Raw genomic sequence first — 20,441 nt, forward strand, 5'->3', positions numbered from 1 at the left:
ACATAACAGAAGTCTCACTTCAAATGCCACTCTGGTAATTCCTCTCTACACCCTCTTCAAGGCCTTGACATCCTTCCTGAAATGTGGTGCTCAAAACTGGACACAATGTTCTAACTGAGAACCATACCCATAGATTTATAAAGCTTTAGTATAATGTTTTGTTTATTGTACTTTTTGACTCTTTTTAAAGCCAAGGTACACTAATGCTTTTCAAATAAAACATACGAACTGCCTCTTACATAAACTGGACTATTATTTAAATAATAATAAATTGGAGCATGCTGCTATCTGGAGGGACCTGGGTGCCCTTGGGCATGAATCAGAAAAAGTTGGTTTGCAGATGCAGCTGGTAATTAAGAGGCAAATGAAATTTCGTCCTTCATTGTTTGGGGGATGGAGTTTGAAAACAGGAAGGTTATGTTGCAGCTGCATATGAGGCCACACCTGAGTACTGTTTTCAGTTTTGGTCTCTTTACATGAGAAAAGATATACTGGCACTGGAGGGGTGCAGTGGAGATTCACTAGGTCGATTTTGGAGTTGAGAAGGTTGGCTTATGAGGAGAGACAGAGTAGGCTGGAACCATACTCATTGGAATTCAGAAAAATAAGGGGGGGAATCTTATGGAAACATAAAATTATGAAGGGAATATAAAAGATAGAAGCAGGGAGGTTGTTTCCACTGGCAGGTAAACTAGAACTAGGGGGCATGGCCTCAAAATAAGGAGGAGCAGATGTAGGACTGAGTTGAGGAGGAACTTCTTCACCCAAAGGGTTGTGAATCTGTAGAATTCCCTGCCCAAACAGTTGAGGCTACCTCATTAAATGTTTTTAAGACAAAGCTTATGTTCATCAACTTGCCCTGACACCTTCAAAACTTTAAGATGCTAAGAGTTATGAAAGGATTTGGCATCAAGGGCAGATGAATAGACTTAATACATGAATCAGCCATTGCCTAATTAACTGGTAGAAATACTCAACGGCACTCAATGACCTACTCCGTGCCTTGTGGTATTGAGAACTTCTCCCTCTCAAACATCACGACAAACCAATCAACTATTCAACCATCCTGTTTAGGGTGGACAGTGAGAGCCTTTTTCCTTGGATGGTGATGGCTAACACGAGGGGACATAGCTTTAAATTGAGGGGTGATAATTATAGGACGGATGTCAGAGGTAGGTTCTTTACTCAGAGGGTAGTAAGGGCGTGGAACGCCCTGCCTGCAACAGTTGTGGACTCGCCAACTTTAAGAGCGTTCAAATGGTCAGTGGATAGGCATATGGATAACATAGGAATAGTTTAGGTTAGAGGGTCATTAGATTCGTTCCACAGGTTGGCGCAACATCGAGGGCCGAAGGGCCTGTACTGTGCTGTAATGTTCTATGTTCGTAGATACTTGCTTACACAGGCTTTTGGTTTTGCCAATACAAATGAATGTGATTCATGCTAGCTGACACTGTAAAAAAAAGTTCCTGTCCTCTAGTGTTTGACAGATGTGATAAAGTTCTACATGCATATAAGGCTCATTTTTTAAATTTTGGTATTTTTGAGTCTAATATGAGAAAGTAGATTATCTCTGAAGGTCAAAATACCAAATTTTCCTCTATGACAATAAAAGTACAAATATATGGTGCAAATTACTTATACAGTGCAAACATAAAAAATCATGTGACCATGCTGAGATATTGGCGGTCACTTTGGAATCTACATTATTTTTATACACATAATTCAACTCAACCACTAAGCAGTCAAACAGTTAGGTATATTGTTCAAGTAATTGTTAATTTGAATGAGCTTTAGGAATTTATCACAAATCCATTGACATGAAAGATAGAAATTTCCTTCAGGCAGAACCAATTTAACTTCATAGTGGCTATGATGTTGTGGGGTTAGATTTCCAAGTTCATTTAATGAAAAGAAACAAGAGATATACTTCTACATTTTGCCTCAACCAAAGAAGACATTAGCTAAATATTGGAAGTCCTCTACAATGAGTAAATACACATTTATAGAATTGGATGCTCAAGTTAAGGTTAAGACAGCATTGTAGCCAATGGGATTTGGCTAGAATCTAGTGATTGATCACAGAACCAACAGATGAATTTCCTGCATCTTGCATCGCAGATCCCATCAGTAAGACTTCAACTATTCTATTCGGTTCCAACTTCATGTTCGAACCATGGCTACTACATTCTATTTGCTATCTATAATTTCTAAGTGACTCTAGTGATGAGGAATTGATAATATGCATGTCTGTTATGTCAAAAGGAAGACAAAAAGCAATTTGGTCTGTAAGCTGCTATCACTTCATGGCTGGAGTATTATTTCAAACTACATCCAACCACTACGTTTAGTGTGAAAGCTTAACTAAAGAAATTTACCTGAAATAGCTACATTTTTCAGGTTTGAAGTAATTAGGACAAACTAGTCACTAATATCTAATCTAACTAATGTTATTTTTGAGGCATAATATATATGTACACCAATTTTTGAAAGTAGCAGGACAGGTTGAAAGAGCAGTTAATAAAGCATTTGGGCATTTTGGGTTTTGTCTGTACAAGTACAAGCAAGGAAGTTACACTAAAACTGCATACTTGGTTTGGTCTCAGCTGGATCACTGTGTCTTGTTCCGGGCATCACAATTTAAAAGGTAACGTCGCCATAGTCCCAGATGACCTTGGGATGTTTTCCCCTTTGATGGGGAAAACTGACTGGCAGTGATTTAACCTGAGGATCACCACACCTCAGGCAAGGAGCAAAGTTGAGAAGGTGGACTTTCATAAATACCCTGAGCTGGTACAGGAATAGAACCTGCATCGTAGGCATCACTCTGCATCACTAACCAACTGTCCCGCAAACTGAGCCAAACTGATGTGAAGGCAACAGAGAGGGCAAAAAACAGATTCATGAAAATGATTCCAGAGATGAAGGATTACATAGAAAGTTTGGAGAGTTTGAGTTTGGGGGAAGGGATGGTTAAGAGAACATTTGATAAGAGATATTAAAAATCACGAGGTGTCTCTGGATAGAATAAGTAGGGAGAAATTGTTCCCACTGGTAGAAAGATCATGAACTGAAGGACACAGATTTATATTAATTAGCAAAAGAAGCAACAGCAAATGTTTTGCTCCTGGAATTCACAATTCAAGCGAGTGGAGGAAGCAGCATGAAATAAGACTTTCAAAAGAAAACTGCATTATTATGTGGAAAGGAAACATTTGCAGGACTTTGGGGAAAAGGTATGGGAATTGCACTAGGTGAACTGCTCCTTCAGAAGGCCAGCAAAAACAAGTCAGGTTTCCTTTTGTGCTGTAACCATTTGACAAACAGATTTTACATAAAATGTTATGGATCACCAAATAGCAATGCAACTTAATATTGACATACCATATTTCTTGCGAATTTCATCATATTGTGCTCTTTTTTCAGCCTTTCTGCAAAACAAAAATAAAAATAAGATTAAATTTTCAAACCAATGAAACCACAATGAAAATTCTACACTCCAGCTATTAGCTTGCAAACATCTATGAAGTGGAACAAAGTCTTGTGACTGAACTGTCTCTCCTTTGTAAAACTGAATGAAGGTATTGTAAATTGTATGAAGATATTGCAACTTAAAACAACTGTAGAAAGTATATTTGCAGTAGAAATTTAAGCTTGGCTATTTGCAGATCAAGCAGCAGGGAAGCTCTTCAATCAGGGTGAAGTGTTTGCAGACCACAAGCAGAAAGTTAAAAGACAGGAAGTATAAATTGTACTTAAATCATTACACAAAGAGAAATAAAACATTGGGACATACATAGGGTATTAAAGGAAAAGGCATAAAAGACAAAAACAAAGCTTTAAAAAGTATATTTTTTTAAAACTGAAACAAGTGGCAGGTAGTGTATTATGTTGGAAAATGTGAGATTGTACGTTTTGGCCCCAAAAATAGAAAAGCCAAATATTTCTCAGAAGGCATTAAACTTGTAAATGCCAATGTTCAGAGAAAGAAGTCTCACAACACCAGGTTAAAGTCCAACAGGTTTATTTGGAATCACAAGCTTTCAGGCTGCTGCTCCTTCATCAGGTCAGCGATGTTCAGAGACTTGGGTGTGCTTGTGCAAGGAACTCAAAGTTAGTATGTAGGCACAACAAGTGTTTAGGAAGGCAAAAGGCACATTGGCCTTCATTATAAGAGATTTCAGATTTTCAGAAAGATGCCTTGCTACGAACGTGCACAGCTTTTGAGCAACCAAACATGGAGTAATGTGCAGTTTTGGTCGCCATATTTAAGGAAGGAAATACTTACAATGTAACCAATACCGCGAAGGCTCTCTAGATTGGTCCCTGGGTTGACAAGATTATTCTATGATGCAAGGCTGAGCAAATTGGGCCTGCTCTCTGGAGTTCAAAACAATGAATGATGATGTCATTGAAACACTGACTGAGCAGACACAAGTCATTTTTGTTCTCTGTAGGATCTAGAATGGGGAGGATGGTGTAGAGCACTGATCAGGATAATCATTCAGAACTGAGATAAGGAAAAGTTTCTTCTTTGAATCTTTGGAATTCTCGGTGTCAGGAAGTTGAGAATGGTCTCCTGTTTGCTATATTTAAGGCTGGGGTAGACAGACTTTTTGGCCGCTCAGCGAGTCAAGGGGTGTGAGGAGCCAGCAGAAAGTGGAGTTGGATCTGATTATACAGAATGATGATGAAGGCTCAGTGGGTTGCACATCCATTTCTACTCTTATCGCTCGAGTTTATCTGCAATAAATATTTTCTTCTGAGGAAATCAACTGAGGGCCTCAACTGTTTACCATTTACATAGACGATCTGGAGGAAGGGGCTGAGTGTAGAGTAACGAAATTTGCGGATGACACGAAGATGAGTGGAAAAGCAAATCGCGTGGAAGGTGCGGAAAGTCTGCAGAGAGATTTGGATAGGCTGAGTGAGTGGGCAAGGACCTGGCAGATGAAGTATAATGTTAGCAAGTGTGAGGTTATCCACTTTGGTAGGAATAATAGGAGGGATTACTGTTTAAAGGGTGAAAAGCTGCAGCGTGCTACGGTGCAGAGGGATCTGGGGGTCCTTGTGCATGAGTCACAAAAATCCAGTCTGCAGGTGCAGCTTGTGATCAAGAAGGCAAATGGAATGTTGGCCTTTATAGCGAGGGGGATACAATATAAAAGCAGGGAGGTCTTGCTGCAACAGTACAGGGTACTGGTGAGGCTGCAACTGGAGTACTGTGTGCAGGTTTGGTTGCCACATTTGCGGAAGGATATATTGGCCTTGGAGGGAGTGCAGAGGAGGTTCACTAGACTGATACCGGAGATGAGGGGGTTAGCCTATGAAGAGAGACTAAATAGACTGGGTCTGTACTCACTGGAGTTTAGAAGGCTGAGGGGAGATCTTATTGAGACATATAAGATAATGAAGGGGATAGATAGGGTAGAGGTAGAGAGATTCTTTCCGCTCAGAAAGAATAGCAGAATCAGAGGGCACAGCCCCAAAATTGGGGGGGGAATGTAGATCGGAATTGAGGAGGAACTTCTTCACTCAAAGGGTGGAGAGTCTCTGGAATTCTCTGCCCATTGAAGTGGTGGAGGCTACCATCTGATGGGCAACATGACAGCTCAGTGACTATCACTGTTTGCTGTGCAGACACATGGATTTGGGCCAGTGTCTGTGGGAGTTTGCACATTCTCCCCGTGATTGCGTGGGTTTTCTCCAGGTGCTCCGGTTTCCTCCCACACCCCAAAAACGTGCTTTTAGGCTGATTGGTGTAACAAATTGTCCCTAAATTAGTCTTCCCTCAATCTTCCCCAGTAGGCGTAGACAAAGGTCACAGGTAGAGGAGGGCGCACATAATGTTAAAATGGCGGTGTGGGCTCATTGGGCTGAAGGGCCTGTTTTCCATGCTGTGTTGTTCTTTGTACCTCGCTGAATATACTTAAGTCACGGGTAGATAGGTTTCTGATAGACAAGGGAATTAAGGGTTATGGGGAGAAAGCGGGAAAGTGGAACTGATCCACTTCAGATCAGCCATGATCTTATTGAATGGCAGGGCAGGCTCGAAGGGCTAGATGGCCTACTCATAAGAACATAAGAAATAGGAGCAGGAGTAGGCCATCTAGCCCCTCGAGCCTGCCCCACCATTCAATGAGATCATGGCTGATCTGAAGTGGATCAGTTCCACTTTCCCGCTTTCTCCCCATGACCCTTAATTCCCTTGCCTACCAAAAACCTATCTACCCGCGTCTTAAATATATTTAGCGAGGTAGCCGCCACCACTTCAACGGGCAGGGAATTCCAGAGATTCACCACCCTTTGAGTGAAGTAGTTCTTCCTCAACTCTGTTCTAAACTGCACCCTCCCGCCCCTCCCCCCCACCTTTACTTGAGGCTGTGCCCTCTAGTCCTGCTGTCCTTTCTGAGCAGGAAGAACCAGATCTCATTGAGACGTATAAGATGATGAATGGGATGGATAGGATAGAGGTGGAGAGACTCTTCCCGCTCAAAAAAGACAGTAGGACTAGGGGGCACAGCCTCAAGATAAAAGGGGGGCGGTTTAGAACGGAGTTGAGGAGGAACTTCTTCACTCAAAGGGTGGTGAATCTCTGGAATTCTCTGCCCGTTGAAGTGGTGGAGGCTGCCTCGCTAAATATTTTTAAGACGCGGGTTGATGGGTTTTTGATAAGAGAGGGGATTAAGGGTTATGGGGAGAGGGCGGGAAAGTGGAACTGAGCAGCGACAGATCAGCCATGATCTTATTGAATGGCGGGGCAGGCTCGAAGGGCTAGATGGCCTACTCCTGCTCCTATTTCTTATGTTCTTATGTTCTCTCCACCTCTACCCTATCCATCCCCTTCATCATCTCATACGTCTCAACAAGATCCCCCCTCATCCTTCTAAACTCCAACGAGTACAATCCCAGTCTATTCAGCCTCTCTTCATAGCTCAACCCCCTCAACTTCGGTATCAGCCTAGCGAACCTCCTCTGCACTCCCTCCAAGGCCAAAATATCCTTGCGCAAGCGCAGAGACCAAAACTGCACACAGTACTCCAGCTGCAGCCTCACCAGTGCCTTGTACAGTTGCAGCAAGACCTCCCTACTTTTGTATTCAATCCCCCTTGCTATGAAGGCCAGCATCCCATTTGCCTTCCTGATCACCTGCTGCACCTGTAGGCTGGGTTTTTGCGACTCATGCACAAGGACCCCCAGGTCCCTCTGCAACGTAGCATGCTGCAGCTTTTAGCCCTTTAAGTAGTAGTCCCTCCTACTATTATTCCTGCCAAAGTGGATAACCTCACACTTGTCAACATTGTATTCCAACTGCCAGGTCCTCGCCCACTCGCTCAGCCTATCTAGATCCCTCTGCAGACTTTCTATGCCCTCCGCACAATTTACTTTTCCACTTATCTTTGTGTCATCAGCAAATTTCAACACCCTACACTCAACTCCCTCCTCCAGATCATCTATATAAATGGTAAATAGCTGAGGCCCCAGCACCGATCCCTGGGGCACTCCACTAGTCACCAACCGCCAATCCGAATAGCACCCATTGACACCTACTCTCTGCCTCCTGTTTGACAGCCAATCCTCTATCCACACTAACACCTTACCCCCAACTCCATGCCCCCTAACCTTCTGTAACAACCTTTTGTGCGGCACCTTATCAAACGCCTTCTGAAAATCGAGAAACACCACATCCACCGGTTCCCCTCCGTCCACTGCACTGGACACATTGTCATAGAATTCCAATAAATTTGTCAGACATGACTTCCCCTTAACGAATCCGTGCTGCGTCTGCTCTATCAAACAATTCTTTTCAAGATGCCTCGCTATTTCTTCTTTGATGACGGATTCAAGCATTTTTCCTACAACAGATGTTAAACTAACCGGCCTATAATTCCCTGCCTTTTGCCTGCTACCCTTTTTAAACAGTGGCGTAACATTAGCCGTTTTCCAATCTTCCGGCACTTCCCCGGAATCCAGCGAGGTTTGGAAAATAATCACTAAGGCATCCACTATCACCTCCGCCATTTCCTTCAGAACCCTGGGATGCATTCCATCCGGTCCGGGGGACTTGTCCACCATCAGTCCCACAAGGCTGTCGAGCACTACCTCCCTAGTGACAGTGATCTCATTTAGGCCCTCAACTCCTACCATTCTTCTATCGTTAATACCCAGCATACTATTCACGTCCTCCTCTGTGGAGACTGAGGCAAAAAACTTATTTAAGGCCTCAGCCATTTCCTCATCCCCCACCACTAAATCCCCCCTCTCATCCTCTAAGGGTTCAACATTCACCCTAGCCAGCCTCCTCCTCTTTATATATTTATAAAAAGTCTTACTATCCTTTTTTATATTTAGCGCTAGTTTAGCTTCATAGTCTATCCTTCCTTTATCAACTTCTTCGTCATTCTTTGTTGATTTTTAAACCTCTCCCAATCCTCTACTCGCCACTACTTTTACCCACTCCAAATGCATCAGTTTTTAATTTAATTCTCTCCTTCGTTAACCACGGCTGATTATCCCTTCTCCTACGATCCTTCTTTACCATCGGAATAAATTTCTGCTGAGCACCAAGAAAGATCTCCTTAAAGATCTCCACTGTTGCTCAGCAGTCCTACCAACCAATCTGCGACCCCAATCTACATTCGCCAATTCCTCTCTCATCCTATCGTACTCCCCTCTGTTCAAACAGAGGACACAGGTCCGGGATCCTACTTTCTCATCCTCCATCTGCATCAAAAACTCCACCATACAATGATCACTCTTCCCAAGAGGATCCCTCACAACAAGGTCCCTAATTCTACCTGCCTCATTATATAACACCAGATCTAAGATAGCTCGCTCCCTCGTCGGCTCCAGCACACACTGTTCAAGGAAACTGTCCCGGCAGCATCCCAAGAACTCTTCCTCAAGCCCACCGCGTCCAACATGGGTCGACCAACCAATATGTAGATTGAAATCCCCCATAATTATTGCCGTTCCATTCCTGCACGCATCATTTATTTGTGGGTTTATAGCCCACCCCACCTCCAGGTCATTATTTGGGGGCCTATAGATCACACCCACCAGCGTCTTCCTCCTCTTGCTGTTCCTTATCTCCACCCACAATGATTCCACGTTCTGCTCTTTGGCGCCTATATCTTCCCTTACTACCACCCTGATACTATCCTTAATCAGCAGAGCTACCCCTCTCCCCTTTTCTTCCCATCTATCCTTCCTAAACACTTGATACCCCTGGACATTCAGCTCCCAGTCCCTGTCACCTTGCAACCATGTTTCCGTAATGGTCACCAGATCATATCCATTTGTGCTGATCTGCGCCACCAGCTATTCCTGCTCCTATTTCTTCTGTTCTTATGAAATGACACACTATTTATTTTTTCAGGGTCACAGAGCTTGTTGAGCAGTAATCATCATTTATTGAACCATATAAAAACTTATCTACTCCTAATTGCATAATCCTAATTTTTTTCATTTATAGATAAGACTAGTGGGTACATACTATAAGTTCACACCATCATTGTGATAAATGTGCAGATTCCATCACTTAAGACAACAACAGCAAAGCCCGTGAAGTAGGAAGGTTTCATTGACAACAAATACCACGTTTAAGTGAGCATGTACAGATACCAGAAGTTGCTGTCAGTTTTACCTTGTAGCAATAGTCAGTGCTGACAGCGTTGCCATTATTAGTATAGCAAAATCCAGGCCATTTCTTCCTGTTGCCTGAAGACATTTTGAAATTGCATCATCCATTTTAACACACAACAATGAGCTCTGTCTTCTTATTTTTGCCACATGCATTATACATCTTAGTTGCTCAGTGTGCATTTAGTCTTATTCTTATACAAAGCACTGTTGTAAATAAGTATCTTCATAATATTGCAAATTACACACAATATTCTCACAGGCTTGACAGTTTATAGGTTCAGAGGCTATTTTGCCTGGCTGCAGTTTAGAGTTCAGGGTCATAGTCTCATTTCAGATGGCTATTTCAGACTGAGATAAGGAGAAATTTTTTCACTTAATGGGCCAATGAATCTTTGGAATTCTCTACCCAAGAGGGCTCTGGATGCTCAGTCACTAAGTACATCCAAGGCCACGAGTGATAAGATTTTTGGGCACTAAGAGATGTTGGGAACAGGGCAGAAAAGTGGAGTTGAGGCCAAAGATCAACCAAGACTTGGTGCAGCAGGCTTGAGGGTCCTTTCTTTTTACTGTCACATCTGTCTCCTGTGCATGAAGCAGATCCAAAGAGCACAGGTTACAAAAATAGCTAGTTTCTCGTCCCCACACCCACCTAAAATTTGCTAAACTAAAATATTATAGGATTATAAAAGCAACTTCTGAACTCCAAAGCAATTAACACTTCAAGCTCATCACTTGAGACCTTTTGCACTGTTTTGCAGTCTTCAACCACCCCGAAATAATTATTCGTCCAACTGAAGCAAATAGAAAATTATTTTTGGGCAGAAGATAGAAGTAAGTAACTCTTTAGAGGACTGAATTATATATTTATATATACTTAATAGAAAGAAACAAACCCATTAAGTTTTCTAAGGAATTTTTTGCACCAGTTTAATTATTTTACTGGCAATTTGTGACCTAGTCATGTTTAGTATCTCTTTACCCCCTTCAGAAACTAATTTACAGCACAATGAAAAATTAAAGATGACATTTAAAAATAATCCCAATTGCTGCCAGCAATTATGGAAATAACTCAGGATTGAAATTATCTCCTTGCTAAAAAATTATAGTGCCAAAATGACACTCAATTTAAAGTTAACTAGTCTGCTATATGTATGCATGAAATAATTATCATTTGATTTATTACATTATTATGGAACAAGTGATCTAAGAATGAAGTATGAATAATAAACATTCTATGCTTCAAGGTGAAAATATTTCATTTTAAAAAAGTGAAAGATAAAACAATGAAGCTAGTGCAACTTCAATTTTTCTTAATTTTTTTTAAGTCTTGAAAAATTTGAGTTGTTGGAGTAGAGGCGTATAATGCTTCAGCAACCTTTTGCTGGTCCTTCTTCCAGTCACTGTTTTAGTAACATTGCAAATGCAAACCCTTGCTTCATTTTATTCCTTCTTATGCTGCTCACAAGAACATAAGAAATAGGAGCAGGAGTAGGCCATCTAGCCCCTCGAGCCTGCCCCGCCATTCAATAAGATCATGGCTGATCTGATAATGGTTTAGTTCCACTTACCCGCCTGTTCCCCATAACCCTTAATTCCCTTATTGATCAGAAATCTACCTACCTGTGACTTAAACACATTTAACGAGATAGCCTCCACTGCTTCAATGGGCAGGGAATTCCAAAGATTCACCACCCGCTGAGATAAGTTCCTCCTCAACTCTATTCTAAACTGACTCCCCCTTATTTTGAGGCTCTAGTTCTTGTTTCCTTTCTAAGTGGAAAGAATCTCTCAGCCTCTACCCTGTCTAGCCTCTTCATTATCTTATATGTCTCTATAAGATCTCCCCTCAGCCTTCTAAACTCCAATGAGTACAGGCCCAATCTACTCAATCTCTCCTCATAAGCTAACCCCTCATCTCTGGTATCAACCTGGTGAACCTTCTCTGTACTCCCTCCAGGGCCAAGTATCCTTTCGCAAATAAGACGACGAAGATTACACACAGTACTCTAGTTGCGGCCTCACCAGTACCTTGTACAATTGCAGCAAGACCTCCCTGCTTTTATACTCCATCCCCGTCACGATAAAGGCCAACATTCCATTTGCCTTCTTGATCACCTGCAAACTGAATTTTTGCGATTCATGCACAAAGACCCCCAGGTCCCTCTGCATAGTAGCATGTTGTAATTTTTCACCATTTAAATAATAGTCCATTTTACTATTATTTGTTCCAAAGTGGATAACCTCACAGTTGCCAATGTTATACTCCATCTACCAGATCCTCGCCCACTCACTCAGCCTATCCAAATCTCTCTGCAGACTTTCCACGTCCTCCACGCACTTTGCTTTCCCACTCATCTTTGTGTCATCAGCAAACTTTGTTACCCTACACTCGGTCCCCTCCTCTGGATCGTCTATGTATATGGTAAACAGTTGAGGTTCCAGCACCGATCACTGTGGCACGCCACTAGTCACCAACTGCCAACCAGTAAAGCACCCATTTATTCCAACTCTCTGCTTCTTGTTAGATAGCCAATCCTCAATCCATGTTAACATTCTGTATACCTTTACCTTCTGCAGTAACCTTTTGTGAGGCACCTTAGCAAACGCCTTCTGGAAATCTAAAAACACATCCACCGGTTCCCCTCTATCAACCGCACTTGTTACATCTTCATAAAAATCCAGTAAGTTCTTCAAACACTACTTTCCCTTCATGAATTCATGCTGCATATTCTTGATGGAACCATTCTTTTCCAGGTGTCCTGTTATTTCTTCTTTAATGATGGATTCTAGCATTTTCCCAACTATGGACGTAAAGCTATCCAGCCTGTAGTTACCCACCTTTAGTCTACCTGCTTTTTTAAACAATATTTTTATTTGTGTACAGTTGTTTTTGTAAGGTGAGCTAAAAGCATTAATATTCTGTATAATAGTGCATCCATTTAATCCAGGATATAGGGAAAAATCAATCTACTTTCTTGGGAGTGTTTTTGATAAATCCATTGTAGATTTTCAATTAGTACATGTGCATAACCACACAAACTCATTAAGATAAGGGATTTTCAAATGAGGGAAGGGGTGGGAACTTAAATTGGAAGGGATTAATATAAAAAGGATAATTGATTTTTACTGTCTCTAAACAGACACAAAGAAAAAGAATACCTCTAAGGCAACACTGGCTCGTGGTGTGTTGAAAGTAATCATAAATAGTAAATTGAACAGTAATTCAATTGTAGCTATTTGCAATGGAATTACATTAAAAGCACTACACAAAATTACTTTAGCTATGGTGTGCTAGATGAACATAATGGATCATCAGCAAAAAGTATGACTGATACTTCATACAAAAGCACTTAAATGTGCAGAGAAACATCTGATGCTAGCTAGCTTTCTTTTCATTGTTAACATAATATACAACATCTACAGGTCCTATATCTTGAATAGGTAGGTTGATGCATCTTTGTGCATACACCATATTGGATATTCCATACAATGTTGTCCGAAGAAATAAAAATCCACTAATTAGTACATAGAAAATGTCTGACTGTCTAATGCCAATATACTGATCAGCTTTAATTAAATAAAGTTAAGTGGAACTGATTAAACTATTTGAATGCTCTGGGTTGAAGACTTACTCCCAAGATTTGATGGTCAAGGAACATGAATTAATACAGGTAAATCCTTCCAACACATGCCAAAAACAAAGAGCAGGAGAGATTCCTGGTTAGTCATGTGATGGAAAGGGAGGTGTAATTTGCACACTACTTTTGCCTTCTTTTCTCTACTTCATTTTTTCTTAAATTGGGCTTTTAGAAACCTCTTATTATATGAACATATGAATGAGTATTAGGAGGCGGCTATTTGGCCCTGAACATTGTTCCGCCATTCAATAAGATCATGGCTGATCTAATTCTAACCTCAATTCCACATTCCCATCTACCCCTTTGACTCATTTGCAGATAAAGAATCTGTCTACCTCTGTCCTGAATATATTCAATCACAGCGTTACAGCTGAGGGAGAGATCTCCAAAGATTAACTCTGAAAATAAATTCCTCCTCATCTCTGTTTTAAATGAGAGATCCCTTATTTTGTAACTGTGCCCATGAGTTCTCGATTTCTTCATAAGAGGAAACATCCTCTCAGTATCTATCCTATCAAGTCCCTTCAGAATCTTAGGTTTCAATAAGGTCACCTTTCTTTCTTCTAAACTGAATGGCCAAAACATTCTAGTCTACATTTTAACTGCCTTTCTTTTTAACCAAAATCATTTAATTTATATCCCTTTGCAGACCATTTGTGGCCTCCTCACAACTTGTTTTCCTAATTATTTTTGAATGATCAGCAAATTTGACTCCAATACAGAATCCATCATTAAAGAATAAGTTATCTTTTTAGACAAATAATGCCTGGCTCGTAGTTGAAAACTTAAAAGTCAGAATTTGTTGTGAGGTTACCGTTGATGTTGGCTCAAGTCGAACTCTACACCACCCAAAAATGGGGGTTGACTTGTACGGCAAGTATAAAATGTGAACTATTAGTGTGGGGGGGGATTCGCCATTTTGAAATGTGGAATAAAAAGACTGCACTGGCAACTCATGCTAAATTAATGTGTCATAGTTTATGGAATAAATTGTTAACAATGCTCATAACCTATTACGTTCGTCTTCAGTGTTCAATGCAAAAAATTTGTCAAATTCATTCTCAGTCACTTTGGCTGTTGCATCATAAGGATCCCACTCTGGATCAGATGTGAAGCTTTCAGTTTCAGAGTTATACCTCCGCAATAAACCATCCTCCTCTCCATTCATTGAATTGGATATTTGTGCACGAACAGCATCTGTCAATTTGATGAAATTGCACAAAACATCGACTGGGACAGCATCGTATTTCCACTTTGCGATGGTTTTTTCTATATCAAACATCCACCTATTCCATTTGGCTCAAACATGATCTTTGAGTGGCCAGTTGAGGTCACAATCAAAGGATAAATTACAGGTATTAGACATCCTAGCATGACTGTTACTTCTTTAGTTGCCTCTTGATCTCAGCGGTTTTATGGGATGTGGATATGCACCATGCGAATAAGGTGCATCTTTACACATGCCACCAGAATGCCTATTCTGAACATTACTGATCCTTAACTGCATTCTATCCTTGTTAATCCAAATGTGGTCATAGTCGCACAAAACCCCTGGAGGAAACTTGACTTTCTTCATGGTTCTACTCTTAACATAAAACTTAAATTCTTTCCATTGGCCATGCAGGATGACCATCTTCTGATCTTCTCATGACTTGTGGTTATTAGGATAAGGGTTTTAAATCTTAATACTCCACAGTTCAGTTGCTAGGCATATCAGATTGACAACATGCTTGAATGTCCTTCAATGTGACTTGATGGGTACTCATGTTTTTGCTACTGTTTGAAGAATAGCTAGAAACTGGCCATTTTGGCAGAGATATTTTGGTAGTCTCTTGAGCAATCTTGGTCTTCTGCACGACATTTCCATTCCATAAAGTGTCTATACTAACTAGCTGTTAGTCTGAAATCTTTGCTGAACCTCCTTGACGGATGCAGCAGAGGAAAGCAGAGGAAACCTTACTGAAAGCAGCACAACACAGATATGGTGGGTGAAAACAGAACCCAGAAGCAGTAATCACTACCCAGAAAGAAGTGAGAGGGATGGCAACAGGGCTATTCATGGTGAGAAAGGAGAAGCCATGCCATTCTCTGAGAGGGACCAGTTCCACTCTCACGAGCTCATAAAGCCACCCCTGTACTTTATGAATCTCAGAGAGAAGTCCTATGAGAAAGAGAACAGAAGATAGTAGTATGAGTGTGCTTGTATGCCCTAGGCCCATACAGTGGAGACTGATCTCCAGTCATCTTGGATCCTCTTGCCACTAGACCAAGGCCTTGTTCTGTCAAGCCAGTGTGATAGCTGGTGTACAATGGCCACCCCACATTCAAAGAACTTGGGACATAGACATATTCCACCACTTAAAATGAAATTCAAATGAAGTTTAAAATAGGCGGCACAGTGGTTAACACTGCTGCCTCACAACTCCGGATCCAAATTCGATTCCTGGCTTGGGTCATTGTCTGTGTGGAGTCCGCATGGGTTTCCTCCCACAGTCCAAACGTGCAGATTAGGTAGATTGGCCATACTAAATTGCCCCTTAGTGTCAGGAGGATGAGCTAGGGTAAATGCATGGGGTTATGGGGATAGGGCCTGGGTGGGGTTGTGGTCGGCGCAGACTCAATGGGCCAAATGGCCTCTTTCTGCACTGCAGAATTCTATGTGATCTATGTGAATCTCTCCCTCAACGCCAACAAAACAAAGGAGATTGTCATTGACTACAGGAAGCATAAAGAAGAACATGCCCCTGTCTACATCAATGGAGACAAAGCAGAAAGGGTGGAGAGCTTGACATTCTCTCTTCCACCTTTTTCCGTCGGGAAAAAGATACACGTAGAGTCATGTGCCAACCAACTCAAGAACAGCTTCTTCTCTGCTGCTGTCAAGACTTTTGAATGGACCTACCTTGCATTTACTATACCCTAGCTATGACTGTAACACTACATTTTCACTCTTTCATTTCCTTCTCCATGAACAGTATGCTTTGTCTGTATAGCACGCAAGAACCAATGCTTTTCACTGTATGCAAATACATGTGACAATAATAAATCAAGTTAAGTTCAGGACCTAGAACATCAGGCCTTCATGGACAAGCCCAACGGTGACAGGCAGGAATGGCGCATGCTATTGTTGCCTGGGAACTCAGGCGTTTCGGTACTGACATCATCAACCTTAAGGAAGGCCTGCCGATAAGGCAAGGCCAGCTCAAGAAACAAGGTGCAGTTAAATTTTCTTCTGGAAAAGCAAATCTGAAGACAACTGCCGTCTCCAGGGGTTGACTTGACCATTGGAAAAAAAAGTGTCTGTCTCAGAAGCTCCCCTTGAGGAGTAAACAAATGCCTCATGATCCTTGGGTCGCCCTAGACCAGAACCAGTGGGGAACAGGCCTCAATATGTATGCCCCAACACTGAAAGCTATAGACGAGTCCAAAGAGGAATTTTACATCAGCCTCAAACAATCATAAACAGAGCAGCTATAAACAAGCTTCCAGAATGGCAGAAATGTGAAAACCTGTACAGCAAACACTTCTGTTGTGGAGGGTAACAAAACCATCAGCTCCAGGCTGAGATTGGATCCCAGGCAGCCATTAGACTAACACAAATATATCAGAGAATATGGGATCAACAAACCATTTGATTGGAATTCAAAGGTGTCATGATTGTTTACATGCACAAAGGGAGAAGACAAAAAATATTTGTGCTCCAACAAAAGTTGATAATTCATCTTTGCCCCTAGTGTGGAAAGCCATGTAGGTCTGCATTCAGACGCCGCCTCTCTGGAGCCTTCATCATGTCACTGATGGAGACGAACATCTTGCCAAGGCCACCCCCACACTCCCACCTCTTCTCTTCAAACAACTGCATAACCTCAAAAAGACCACTGTCCACAGCAAACTACCCAGCCTTCAGGAGAACAGTGACCACAATACCACACAACCCTGCCACAGCAATCTCCACAAGACATGCTGGATCATCAACACAGATGCCATCATCTCATGTGAAAACACCATCCACCAGGTTCACAATACATACTCTTGCAACTCGGCCAACGCTGTCTACCTGATGCAAGAAAGGATGTCCCGAGGCATAGTACACTGCGGAGACCATGCAGACGCTACGACAATGGATGAATGAACACCGCTTGACAATCACCAGGCGAGACTGCCCTCTTCCTGTTGGGGAAGACTTCAGCTGTCATGGGCATTCGGCCTCTGATCTTCAGGGAAGCGTTCTCCAAGGCAGCCTTCACGACACACAATAGCGCAGAGTTGCTGAGCAGAGACTGATAGCCAAGTTCCGCACACGGGATCTTGGGTTCATGTCACACTATCTGTAACCCCCATAACGACTTGCCTGGGCTTGCAAAATCTCACTAACTGTCCTGTCTGGAGACAATACAAATCTCTTTAACCTGTGCTTAACGCTCTCTCCACTCACATTGTCTGTACCTTTAAGATTTGATTAGCTATAAAGACTCGCATTCTAGTCATTATTTTGTAAATAGAGTTTGTGTCTTTATATGCCCTATTTGTGAATAAAACTCACACTCATCTGACAAAGGGGTGGCAAGCGCTCCGAAAGCTAGTGGCTTTTGCTACCAAATAAGCCTGTTGGACTTTAACCTGGTGTTATGAGACTTCTTATTGTGTTCAGGCTCCACAGCCATGTTAGAATGCACAACTGATGACTTTACATTCGAAGAAATATTTAGATACAAAGAAATATTTATCTTCGATGAAGGGAAACCAACAATGAACTTTACGATGATATTTAACAGCTAAAGAAGAAAAGTAACAAAGGTTGCAAATTAGCAAGATGATTCATTTGGATTCTTCAATGGGGAGAGGTATCCATCTATCCATGAAACTTTTTAATTATGCTGATTGCTCATTCACCTTATGAAGAATCAGCATACAGATTACTTTGATGAGTTCAATTTAACAGTTCTTGGTCATATGGATAATAATTTCTGAAGACAAAAATTTCTAATCATTCTAATGAAGTACTAATTAGGAAGCTCCAAGGTCCATGAAAATTCTTTATGAAATCCGTCTGCTGTATTATGAGAGAAACACATCAAGATGCATCTCTCAACCCAATTAATTAATTGCTTGTCCAGAGTTTTGTCACAAAACACAATTACCATTTACCTATAATTGCAAGTGCAAAAGAACACAAGAACATAAGAAATAGGAGCAGGAGTAGGCCATCTAGCCCTTCGAGCCTGCCCCGCCATTCAATAAGATCATGACTGATCTGAAGTGGCTCAGTTCCACATTCCCGCCCTCTCCCCATAACCCTTAATCCCCTCTCTTATCAAAAACCCATCAACCCGCGTCTTAAAAATATTTAGCGAGGTAGCCTCCACCACTTCAACGGGCAGAGAATTCCGGAGATTCACCACCCTTTGAGTGAAGAAGTCCCTCCTCAACTCCGTTCTAAACCGCCCCCCCTTTATCTTGAGGCTGTGCCCCCTAGTCCTACTGTCCTTTCTGAGCGGGAAGAGTCTCTCCACCTCTATCCTATCCATCCCGTTCATCATTTTATACGGCTCAATGAGATCTCCCCTCACTCTTCTAAACTCTAATGAGTACAAGCCTAATTTATTCAGCCTCTCCTCATTGCTCAACCCCCTCAACTCCGGCATCAGCCTAGTAAACCTCCTCTGCACTCCCTCCAAGGCCAAAATATCCTTGCGTAAGTACGGTGCCCAAAACTGCACACAGTACTCCAGCTGCGGCCTCACCAATGCCCTATCGAGCCGCAGCAAGACCTCCCTACTTTTATATTCAATCCCCCTCGCTATGAAGGCCAGCATCCCATTTGCCTTCCTGACCACCTGCTGCACCTGCAAGCTGGGTTTTTGCGACTCATGCACAAGGACCCCGAGGTCCCTCTGCACCGTCGCCTGCTGCAGTTTTTCGCCACGTAAGTAATACTCCTTCCTACCATTACTCCTACCAAAGTGGACCACCTCGCACTTGCCAACATTAAATTCCATTTGCCAGTTCCTGGCCCATTTGCCCAGCCTGTCTAGATCCATCTGCAGACTCTCCACACCCTCCGCGCAATTTGCCATTCCACCAATCTTGGTGTCATCAGCAAATTTCGACACCATACACTCGGTTCCCTCCTCCAGATCATCTATATAAATGGTAAATAGTTGAGGCCCCAGCACCGACCCCTGGGGCACTCCACTAGTCACCAACTGCCAATCCGAATGGCACCCATTAACCCCCACTCTCTGCCTCCTATTTGACAACCAATCCTCTATCCACGCTAACACCCTCCCCCCAACTCCATGTCCCCTGACCTTCTGCAATAACCTCTTGTGAGGTACCTTGTCAAACGCCTTCTGAAAATCAAGACCGACCACATCCACCGGCAGAATGCTGTAATTGAAAACCAATCAGCCTGAAAAACTCTATTGAGTTGTTTAATGTCACTAATTGGCTCCACTAAATTTTTTTCTCCCCACAAGTGCTATCTCACCTGCTGAGTGTTTTCTAGCATTCTGTTTTTATTTCTACTATTGTGTGTTTTGTGCTAATTAGAACACTAACACTTTTAAAATCAATGGGACGAGAGGAGGAGAGAGACATGCAACTTCAGCACTATTCATTTTTTAGAGAAACTGAACTTGCATATTAACTACTGTGGGTTTCCTCCAGGTGCTCCGGTTTCCTCCCACAGTCCAAAGATGTGCAGGTTAGGTTGATTGGCCATGCTAAAATTGCCCCTTAGTGTCCTGAGATGCATAGGTTAGAGGGATTAGTGGGTAAATGTGTAGAGATACGGCCTAGGTGGAATTGTGGTCGGTGCAGACTGAACGGGACGGATAGCCTCTTTCTGCACTGTAGGGTTTCTATGAACTGTAACAATATATATTGCATTATGGTCTTACAATTGGCCTGTCCAAATGCCAAAACTAAATTTCAAATGGTTTAGAAAGAATAACTATTAATCAAGTTTAAGCCAGCACCTCCGTTCTACATTAGTTTTCATTCATTTCACAAACTGACTGATTAATAGTCCTAGGTTCAAAACGGTCCGACAGAAGTTTATGCAAAATTTTAAAACATGCAAAGTGCGAACCAGTTTACATTTCTGGAGAAAACCCTATAAATCTGGGTCTCCTTGAATTCAGTGACACCACCCTT

At 42.0% G+C, this 20,441-nt stretch overlaps 1 protein-coding gene across 1 annotated transcript in view; it reads right to left on the bottom strand.

The window, feature by feature from the left end:
- LOC145361377 (pituitary tumor-transforming gene 1 protein-interacting protein) overlaps positions 1 to 20,441 on the bottom strand; it is a 97,270-nt gene that overhangs the window by 37,165 nt on the left and 39,664 nt on the right. Inside the window, exon 6 of the mRNA XM_080217074.1 lies at positions 3,385 to 3,431. Within this exon, the coding sequence (XP_080073200.1) occupies positions 3,385 to 3,431 (47 nt within the window). The remainder of the gene's footprint in view (positions 1 to 3,384; positions 3,432 to 20,441) is intronic.

This window comes from Carcharhinus amblyrhynchos, chromosome 2 (assembly GCF_965287045.1).
Source record: "Carcharhinus amblyrhynchos chromosome 2, sCarAmb.v2.hapA, whole genome shotgun sequence".
Taxonomy (NCBI): Eukaryota; Metazoa; Chordata; class Chondrichthyes; order Carcharhiniformes; family Carcharhinidae; genus Carcharhinus; species Carcharhinus amblyrhynchos.